Source organism: Aplysia californica, unplaced genomic scaffold (genome assembly GCF_000002075.1).
Source record: "Aplysia californica isolate F4 #8 unplaced genomic scaffold, AplCal3.0 scaffold00051, whole genome shotgun sequence".
Taxonomy (NCBI): Eukaryota; Metazoa; Mollusca; class Gastropoda; order Aplysiida; family Aplysiidae; genus Aplysia; species Aplysia californica.
Window position 1 is genome coordinate 1,710,772 of NW_004797321.1, and position 11,325 is coordinate 1,722,096.

General features: G+C 40.5%; 1 protein-coding gene across 2 annotated transcripts in view; it reads right to left on the minus strand.

Moving 5' to 3' along the window:
- The window catches only part of LOC101852081 (calcium-binding protein P), an 18,276-nt gene extending 8,928 nt beyond the window's left edge, over positions 1 to 9,348 (minus strand). Inside the window, exons 1-4 of one of the 2 annotated variants that reach the window (XM_005092715.3) lie at positions 8,631 to 9,333; positions 6,310 to 6,395; positions 4,258 to 4,631; positions 1,756 to 1,803 (exon numbers count right to left, since the gene is read on the minus strand). In XM_005092715.3, the coding sequence (XP_005092772.1) occupies positions 1,756 to 1,803; positions 4,258 to 4,631; positions 6,310 to 6,316 (429 nt within the window). In that variant the 5' untranslated portion in view covers positions 6,317 to 6,395; positions 8,631 to 9,333. Of the gene's footprint in view, positions 1 to 1,755; positions 1,804 to 4,257; positions 4,632 to 6,309; positions 6,396 to 8,630 lie in introns of both variants that reach the window. The other variant, XM_005092714.2, reaches the window with a different exon arrangement.
- Between the last annotated feature and the right edge of the window lie 1,977 nt (positions 9,349 to 11,325).

Below are 11,325 nucleotides of genomic sequence, written 5' to 3' on the forward strand. Positions count from 1 at the left end.
AGCATCTACTGTTTTATTTTGACCGAAAGGTGTCCAGATGTGTGAACTTTCTTCAATACTGTTTTGTGCAGAAGCTAGGGTTGCTTCTCAAATCTTTAAGGTTTAAATGCGCTGCAGATCTACACATTTGTTGCACAGTGTACAGGATGTGTGTCTGCACTATCCCAGTCCACGTTCACATGATAGAGAACGAGAATCGAGTACGTCATTCTTAAAATCGACACAAAAATATTGCTCTAGTTTGCCTTCTCAACCTTTTGACTTTTGTCCTCGCACGTTCTACAAAACACTCAAGGTGTACTTCCCGCGTGCGTTCCATTTTCACTCTGGTAGCAAACTCTCGTAACACGTGTCGACACAGAATCCGCGAAAGTGAAAGCGGGACCTCGGGTGAATACCGTACGAGCAGCGCGGCGGCCGGGAAAATATTACGGGGTGAAGTAACAAAACTCGCCGTCCTGCTAAAGTTTTTCAACCAATCAAAACAATTTTTTCACAAATAACCCCCTTACTGACTCTTAATACAGCACATAAAAAACTGGTTACAATCTGATGTTCATGAATGGAAAAAAAATCCTGATTTTGGAGGAATCCGAGAAATACATGCACCACAAGGTAGGGTTAAGTACAGAGGCAGTGTGTGTACACGATTACAACTAGAACCAAACTAAAGGGTGCGTGTTATTGGGGAGAACCTGAGCTTTCATTTGATACCTCACACACCCATAGTGATAGATAAGAGGGGACATTTACAGGGGTCTAAATCAAGTGAAAATTACAGACTTTCCAACCGAAACCGGCTAGCAGCGCTATCGCCCAGGAAGCGATGCGTGGCCCGACTGTCAGGTGGGATTTATGACCCCGGGAGGTCAGCGGACGGGTCAAACTAAGTGCTCCACAAGGATAGTAGAACTGAACAGCCGTGTTCTTCAATCGCAAATATCTCGACTTCTATTCTAGACAAATGGATAATATTTTCATTGAAAGCAAGGCAAATAAACAACCTTTAAGATGATACCAATAACGCCATACGCCCAGAAATTGACGAACGCCTGATTCCACTGCGCCATGACACATATGTTTTATACCATAATTAACACAATTTGGCTCACTGAGGAAGCCAGACTGCCCCCACCCTGCTTGCCAAGCCCAATCTGGGCCCAGCATAGAGACTAAGATAACAAATAATAAAAATACATCTCTATACGGGATTCCAATTCATTTCTGTTGAGCATCACAGTGAAAAGCCTGATCGCTACACCATAAATACCATGAGCACGTCTTATCAATTTAGATTCTTGTATTTTCTCATTTATAACGCAGGTGATTTGAAAAGAATAAAAAAGAGGAAGCAAGTCCAAAAGTATACCCCCCCCCTCCCTCCCACACACAAAAAACACTTTACACACGCCAAACAGCCAGTATATGCCCCAACAGAGAGAAAGAAAGGCTCGTAGGATTTTCTCACATAATATAAAATCTCAATGTAACAACCAATGCAACAGCCGACAGTTCTTACTTGAAAGAAAGACACTATATTTGACAACCGACTAGTACTGCTGATTTCACACATATTGAGCTCCTCCCCCACATTTAAGAAAATCCCCTGGTATTATACCTAGTTGTGATCTAAAAACAATGGGCTGATTTTGGAGTTAAAGTAAACCCCCACCCACTACAAGTGAGTTTGTGTAAAAGGCGACTATATGCAGCAAATAAAACATTTTCTTCCTGTGAGAAAAATGGAAAACTTACGAGAGGAGTGGTGTTGTAGCCGGCGTTGTTCGTAGTCGTTGCCGTTACCTGTGAACAAGAGAAGGAACTTTTGTGAACTTTGAGCAGAATAAAAAATAAGTTACTTTACTCTCCCTGACCTCTTTTTTTTTTTTTTTTAAATACAGGCTTTACAGTGCTCGCAGCTGCAAAAGGTCATATGAGCACCAAAGGGTGGATGTCAACAGAGAAATCCTTACAGGGAATCAGACTTACTCTGCTCACCTCTCTTCCTTCAACAGCACAAAGTTTGCTTCAACTATCAAGGCATCCCGGAAATAGCGGGTCACAAGAGTGTGACAAACATACAAAAGAAGTAGAGGATAAAATGACGATAGTAAGGATTAGGAAAGAAGAAGCAGCTGTTCCCTGTTGCAGTTCAGGCACAGTTATGAGCATGACATTGATGAATCAGCCCATTAACAATTCTACTGTGCCTAAAAACAGGTTAATGTCCCCCCTTTGGGAATGGCCTAATGACACTTCTGTACCTAACAGTATCGAGAGGAAAATAATAATAATAAATAATAAATAGCATTTGTATAGCACATGTCCCCACTTGAAAGCAAGCTCTATGCGCTTTATACTATATTATTACCCCAGCAGACCATAGAACACTCAGAAACATTCTCAGCTTCCCGGGAAGCATAAGAGTGCAAGCAGCTGGTTAAGCGCTCAAACACTAACAAACTGACAAGATCCTTCACTGTCTATAACTGGGTGTACCCATTTCCACCTGGGTGAAGAGGGAAAAATTCGTGGAAAGTGCCTTTCTCAAGGACACAACGTCGGGCCCGCTGCTCCAACCCTCGAATCGCAACCTCACGATTACGAGTCGTGTAGCCTAACCACTGGGCCACCGACGCCACATAGAGAAGCAAACGTCTTTCTCTTGTTTGTAGTATCGCCTGTTGCAAATGGTCATGTTGTGTTTTTGTCTTATGTTTCTCTGACCCATTCCATCCAACTTTTCCTGGGCCTGCTCCTTCTTCTTCTGTTTCCGTGTGATCTCTGGTTGTACGCTCTCGGTGTTAACTGTCTGGTGGCAGTCTTGACAGATGCAAGCCCACACCATTCAATTCATTGTAATATTTTAATCTCTGTGTATTGTAGCCAGGAAAGTCGAGTCAATTTGTTCTGTGATACTCTCACTTTTCACCTTCTTTCTTTTTGTCATGTTTGTAGTCATTTGACAACTGTTGATTTTGCTTTGGTGGCTTTTGGTTATTGTCCATCTCAGGGCTGGGTAGCACAGTGTTGGTTTGAAGATAATGTTAATAGGTTATCATTCTTAAACAATAATAGAGCGGTTTTTTCTTGCTTTCTGTGTAACAGTTTTAGTTTTAGTAAGAGTTTAATTGCACTTTCAACAGAAATAGGACAAATAAGCGCTGACGATTAGAGGTGCTACTAGAGAGTAACAAAGAAAAGAGGGAGGAGAGGTAAGGGCAATAGAGGATGGATACGAAAGGAAAAAAAAACAAAAAAAGAGCGCCTGCAAACCACTCATTATGTCTAATACAACCGTTTGATACACTGACACCTCATAAGCATATCATCAAAACACTGTGTTTATATATACAACTTCATAAGAGAAATCAGGCACTCGTCATAAATAGCGAAATCAAAGAAAGCAACATTTTTCTGACCCTTTTGGGCACTTTTTATCAAATTTGTTTTTCCGATTGGGTGCGGCTGCATTGGAAGATATTGCAAACTCATTTTAAAAATTCTATATATGTGTATTTTATTGAAAAACTTAAATGTCAATTTGTAGTTTTCAAGAACTCTTCAGCTTTGTAAGTCTTCAAATTTTGGCAGCCAATTCCTTGCTAATTTTACCTCTGACACCAGGTGACACCCCCCCCCCCCCCTCACCTTTTTCAAACACAGATGCCTTAACTTCTATTCAAGTAAGATTGATATTTCTTCACCAAAAGCAGAACAAATCGCAACCTCAATGCTTTCTTGTCGTGCTTCCATTTTTAATAACAGTGAAAACAGTTCGTAACAAAGAGTGAGCCTAAGAAGAAGTCCCATTTTCAAAGTACAAAAATAAATGGAGATACGACAAGAAAGCACTGCGGTCGCGAAATATAAACAGGCTTTAGGGGTTTATCAAATACTTTATTAAATTCCCAGAAATTTACGGCAGCCTAGTGAAGGTAGGAGGAGCAGGCTGCGTGACCCCATCAGACGCTACAACAACCAGCTGATGATGGAGACAATCAGCCTGCCCTCATTGAAATGGACCTTTATGAAGAAGGGCGAGGAAGCATGGAGCACCCCATCTTCATAAGACCCCAGTTCTACATTCAAGTATTTAAGCATTTCCAGAATTTGACGAGCGTCTGATCCCACTGTCTGTGTCATGACACCGGAATACCAGAAAAGATTGTGAAGCGCATAGAGCTTGCTGTTGAGCGGGGATTTGCGCTATGCGGGGATTTGCGCTATACAAAAGCTATCTATTACTATACTGACCGTGTTATACGTGTACTGTCCAGGCTGACCGCTGGGGGCATACAGGTCCCGGTACGGCTGAGTGGGTACAGCCACGGGTCCCGTGGGCCCATAAGCCGGGTGGGGCTGCGCGGGAAGGTAGGTGGCCCCGGCCGTTGTACCCTGGGGGTAGGGGGGCTGAAGCGGGGCCGTGCCGTAGCTCTGAGACGCGGGCTGGCCGTAAGGCTGGGTCTGGGCCGCCGGGTACCCTGGGTAGGGTGTCTGGCTCACGGCGGGGGCGGGGTACTGGCCGGGGTACTGGCCGGGCGGGGGTGGGGGCGCGGACGGGGCGCTGCCATCCCCAGGCTTGTTGAACAGCTCATCGTAGGAGGGTGGTGGCGCTTGGCTCGACGGGTCTGTGGGACAAATACAGAGCGACTGCTTTGTTACATAAATGATTTTAACTTTTTTTAGTTTTGAAATTTAAAAAATAATAAGTTTTAGGAAGAGTTTTACGGCACTTGCAACACAATTAGGTCATATAAGTGCTGAAGATTAGAGAAGTAACAAGAGAGTATGAAATATGACAAAGGAGGAGAAATAAAGACGATAGTTGTTTGATGGGAAAGAAGGAGCAAACTACACCAGAGCACCCCCCAACCAAATAATAATATTTTAAAAAATTATTATTAAATACAATAATAATAACAATATAGATCTAACAATAACAAAAATAATAATTGTATTAATAGAGTGGATAGCAATGCTCTATAGTATGGTATATGCGCTGTACAACTTTTTATCCCCCCAGCAGACCATAGAACACTCAAAAACATTATATTAATAGTAGTTTCTTCTGTGAAGCAGCCTCTACAGCTTCCAGGAACCTCTGATAAACAAAAACATAAGTGAATATTTTGCTAAACAAGCTAAACCAGCATATGTGGCATAATGGTTAGATGCTTCACTTTCGCACGCAGGAGAACGGAGTTCGATTCTTGAGTGGTGAGAATTTCTGTTCAGCATCTCGGTCTCTCTGCTGGGATGTTGTATCCCTCTAGTCTTTGACAAACGACTGATTGTTTGTCCGCTGACAACTGAGACAAAAATCTTGAATTTTTTTTTCACATAATATAACGTGAATCTTGTGACGGAGTGAAACTTTAATCCATTCACCATATACTTATACAAAGACTAGAACTTTTTGATTGTTTACGACCAAATTAAAGAATGATAAGCAAGAAAGAGAAAATGGAAGTGGATTGGGCACATCTTGAGAAAACCGCAAATAAACTATAACAATACAAATCAAGCCTCAAGATGGAATCGACAAGGAAAGAGAAAGACAGGATGGCCTATAAGTACTTCGAGGAGGGACTTAGACTCCGACCAAAGGAGACGGGATACAGCTGGATAGAGGAGGAGACAACAGCCCAGTGCAAAAGTACATAGAGAGCTCTTGTCGGTGGCTTTTATACTCTGGTACAGGGTGAGAAATGATGATGATGATGATGATGATGATGATGACGATGACGATGATGATGGATGATGACGATGATAATGACGATGACGATGATGATGATGATGAAACAGAGAAACAAATTATATGTCAAAGTGTCGAATCTTAAATTCTTGAAGACAATGCACACCAGGTTTTTTTCCCATCTTTACTTTGTAATTTGCCCACCTTGTTTTCCATGAACATTTTGAATTTGCAGTTTGAGTCACCCACTGTCATGTGTTCCGATACAGTAGCACCCCATTTAAAATTTCGTGAAGTATTTGTATTTTTGAATGTGTTTAACACTTTGCAGTCACACAGCCAGCAGTACAAAATACCCCATCTGGTCACCCAGTCAGAAGAGTGACAGCTTCGGACTTCTCGAGTCTCATGCAGAACTTTACTACGCCAGGTGACCGTAAGGGACGATTTTCACCAATCACAGTGGCATTATTGTGCCAGGCGACCACAAGTTTAAAAATCGCCAATTCAAGTCAAGTCACGAGAGAAAAAATACAGTTAAACAGTTGGGAATTTCGCTAGGTGCAGTGATCTCCCACAACATTGAAAATATGACATTTGTCAAGACCTACCAGCCATCTCTACTCTCTAGGAAAGGTTTTTGCACAAATTTTGGAATCCTGCTTGAAACTACAACGTTGTATCACAGTAAATTCATCTGCAATAAAGAAAACATAAAACAGCTTTAATATAATAACATTCCTCTAGTAATATGTGTATATATATATATATATATATTTATATATATACAATTTAACAGCATTTGTATGGTACACATACCCCAGAAAAATTCTTTCATGAACAAAGTGACCTACACTAGCATTGTTTAACTTCACATTTGACTTTGAGCCTGCATCAGAGTTGTCCAAACAACCACCACCACTACAGGAATTTTGATAGTCTGGCCAGCAATAACAGCGAGACAGGGGAATATCGCCTGTAATTGCTAGGACTATATTTGGATGAAACTAATATAAATTATAATTATAATATAATCCCCTTCCTCAATAGGGCCAAAAGGGTAGTAGTAAGACATGATTTTAATTTGTCTTCCTCAGTCTTCATTTGTCCGGAGTGTTACAACTGATCATGTATCTCGTTTTCATTCACTATGATTACTGTCCATAGGTGTGCATTACACCACACCAGTGGTTGAACTGATTTTCTAGAAACATTTGTGTGTGTGTGTGTGTGTGTGAGGTTTACTCTCATAAAAATATACTCATCGCTATCACTGTAAAGTGAGATACCCCACTCAAGAACTGGACTCGGGCTTCCTGCATGTAATGGTGGAATGCCAAACAACTAAACCATAGAGGCAAATATGTAGCGTCAGGGTTGGTGATTTTTTAGATTTTTAAAATAAAAATTTTTAAAATCGATTTTTTAAATTTAAATCAAGATTTTTAAAATTTAAATCGGATTTTTAACAATTTTTTTATTTAAAAAAAAATATCGACACAGTTTGGGATTTTTGGTTGAGACTAAAAGTATGTTCTTTTAGTGCAAAATGCATTGTCTTTATTTTAACTAATGATTAATTTAAGCAACCGCAAAAGAAAGCCTTAATCTGCTAATATATATATATATATATATATATATATATATATATGGCTACAGACAAAACATGAAGAAAATGTCAGTCTAAAAGGAAGGGGGGGGGGGAGGGGGGGTAATTATGCATAGATAAACTTGCATTTTATTACAGTGTGTGTGTGTGTGTGTGCGCGCGCGCTTGTGTTTGTCTAAAAAGAAAAAGAAAATGTTAATTTCAATAATGAAAAAAAAGTAAATAACCGGAGGTGAGAATAGAAATACGATCGACCTCTCACCCCGGGTGACACTTGCCACCGTAGGCTATTCTCACCCGGTGTGAAACAAGACCTGTTTTTCCTAATTTCGGAATACTTTTTATCGATGTGGATGATCAAATGGATAAAGGCAAAGAAAAGATTACGTTATAGCACAAAAGTAAGCTAATTTGATCGTCTACAAAGATGCTATGGCTATTTCACTTTTCGAATCGAGCCGAACTAGGGGGGTCGCCATTTTGTTTTGCCCGGAAGTTCTTGCAAGATCTACTCCTCCCCTCTTCTCTCTCTCTGTATCTTTTTGAATACTGTCTATCGGTGTGGACGATCAAATTGACCAAAACAAAGTAAAAAAAAAGATGTTAAAACACAAAAGTAAATTAATTTGGTCGTCTACAAAGATGCTACGGCTATTTAAATTTAACTTTTCGAATCGAGCCGAACTACGCGGGTCGCCATTTTGTTTTGCCCGGAAGTTCTCGCGCTACTCCTCTCTCTCTCTCTCCACTGCCCACAGACAAAATTGTACGCTTTTTAATTTTAGTAGGCTAACAATAGAATGGAACATTTGTTCACAGCACAGAATTCTACAATTTTTCAGTTATCACAGTGTAGAATTCTGTGGTTTAGGGTGAACGCCAAATTGGTTGGCCTAGATCTAGGCTATAACAGTGAACGGACACCGGGTGAGAATAGCCAAAAGACTCGCCTGTGCTATTCTCATCCCGAATAGAGGCTGCTAGAGGTGGCCATAAAAATATGGAGGTGGGGGGGTTGAGGGGGGCATGCCCCCCTGAATTTTATCCTAATATGATGTTTTGCAGTTAGGTTGCATCCCTGCTCTTTGTGTAGCCTAATTCAAATAGAAAGAATTTAGTATTTGGTCTTCAAGACTTCTGGATTTCTTCTCTGGACTGTAAACAAATGATGGATCGTGGACTTTAACGAACGGAACTGTCTTGACAAGACACAAGATCACCGATCTACAATCTACCCCTACCCCTAGCCTTCAATTCTGCTATCTGATAGTGGTCTCTCGTTACGGAAGTCCTCCCATAACCAACAAAAAACGAAATACTTACTAATGTGTCAACCCTGAATAAAATAAACAATCTGAATCGACAGTCATGATCAGGTGGACTTTTATAGACACTTTGGGTGGGGTATTGCAGCAGGCAACAGGCAACTATTTTCTGTTCTGATGTACTTCCGGACTTTCCCTGACCCCAGATTTGATGCTCATTGCTCAATGCAGGGTCAAAGGTTGACGTTTGTGGGTCAAAGTATAGCCTACCTAGATCTATATTCTGACATACTTCCTGTTTGCAAGAAAGCGCATAGACAACAGACTAGAGTGCTTAACTTTCTTTAATGTTCTATTCTGTAAAGTACCCAGAAAGGGAAAAAAAAAAAGCCAGCATTGATGCGCCAGTATTTTATGATATAAAAGGTTCTCGCTGTCGCCTTAGCCTTGACGGCCATTACTGTGTCTGTGATGCTGTAAAACAAATGACATCTAGATCTACCATGCCATACCAAAGTCCTCATGCTTTAACTAATGTAAAGTATAATAGGATGTTCATGCAGTGCTAACCTGGGCTAAAAAAAAACATTTTCGGACTAACCAAAGCAAATTAATGACTCTCATAGTCATAACAAGTTTAAATTGGCAGTACAATAGTATTATTAAGGCAACCTATAATATCTCAAATGTGCACCTGCCAAAACATAGCCCACATTCCCTTCATTTGTTAGTAATGTTGGCACACTTCTTAAAAGTTTTTCAAAGAAAGTGAAGAGCAGCGGCCATGACAGTATGTAATCTAGAAAGACAAGTCTATGTTAAAAGGTATTTATGGTGACAATTAAAAAAATATTGTGACCGGTTTAAGGCCATAATTTAGGGGTACAGTGAAGTTAGTTTAGTTTTCGTAAGTTTTACGGCACTTGCAATTGCAACACAATAAGGTCATATAAGTGCCGAAAATAGATTAGATCTAGACAAGTAACACATTTTTAAAAAAAGAGTAACAAACACAAAAAGAAGGAGAAATAAAGCCGATAGCATCATAGATGTTTGAGATATAGGAAAGAAGAGGCAAACCACACCAGAGCACCCACCAACAACCCATGCTGTGAAGTTAATGTAATTTATTATAAAACAAGAAAAGGTAAGATTTGATTTGATAAGACAAGATTTACAAGGAAAATTCTAGGTGCATATTCCAGGACATTGACAATAACAGATTAGGCATACATAGGCCCTTCGTGTAGACCTACAGTCAAACCTCGTTATGCCGCCTATCTTGGGATGCTCATCATAAAGTTGGCGGTATAGAACGGGATATACCACCACCGATTGTCATCTTGACAAGTGGTAGTGGTAGACTGGTGGTAGAGACTATAGACAAACTATGGCCTGTCTTCCCTATTCTAGATCTGCTTTGCACGATTGCAAAGTGTGCAGGGGGAAAATATTATGTAGGCCTAGTAACTAATTGCATGTAGGATATACAGCTCTAGCTAAACTTGAAGTAAATTCAACTTCAAACAAGCTATAGTATCAGAAGCTGGGCTGTGTTGTGTCATGGACCCTGCAGGGCCATTCGAATGTTAACTGACAGGACAAATATATTATCAGGTATTTCTTCTGTCTAGTGTCCAGTCAGTTACCGAAACTAAACACGTCACAGAATTTTCATGAAGTTTTTTTTCTTTCAAATGACTATCCAAGTTAACACTGCGTTAATTTTAGGCCAAGAAAATATGGTCTATCTATATGTATTTTGTCTTCCTTTCTTTTCTTTTTTCTCCCTACCTTTTTTAGAGCATCATGGTGGACGTCAACTTTGTAAAGATCCTCCCCCCCCCCCCCTCTTTCTGAGCTGACGTCATATTTCGTGAACGGTCCATCACCTACTAGTACTAGCCTTCGGTATGCCAAGACCGTTTGACTCAGTGTGTGTGGTTTGTTTGTTTGTTTGAGCAAAGAGAAGCACATAGGAATAATAATGGTCATGTATTTAGCGCTGGGGAAAAAGTAAGACAGAAGGAGAGAAACAGCAGAGTGAAAATAAAGAAGTAGGACCTTTCACTACTACAAGTGGCGCCCTCCAACCACCCGCTCCGTTTGAGTGGGCCTACAGGTATAGGTATAGCTTTCTTTCTCAAGCTAAATACAGTGGAGTCCGCCTCAAGTGAACACGCTTTATTTGAAAAATCACGTAAAGTGTAGCCTCAAGTGAACACGCTTTATTTGAAAAATCACGTAAAGTGTAGCCTAAAGTGAACGATATTCTGTGGTCCCGATTGCAACGTTTTTTTGTCTTTTTAAAAAAAGATAAATAAAATGGACCGGTTTCATGGGGAAATCGGATAAAGCAAAGGCCCAAAATGAGTGAAAGCGAAGAACGGATCGACCGTGCCACTGTTTTCAAGCAGTGGATAATTATATTTTTGGCCCTAGGCATCGGCAGACAATTCCAGCTACGCGTTGACCAATGGCTATCTTAATCAGAAAGAAAGAGCTCTAGTCTAGACTCGCCCGCTGTGTTGTTCCCCCATCCCACTTCCACCCTAGACTGCGAGTAGCTACTGTTTCTAGGCCTCCACCCCACCAAAATGGTTAAACTGAACCTCGGATAAAGTGAACACTTTCTTCTGGTCCTAAAGAGTTCACTTTTAGCGGACTCAACTGTGACTGTACGACATGTATGTATATGTCTATCTATCTATCTATCTATCTATCTATCTATCTATCTATCTATCTATCTATCT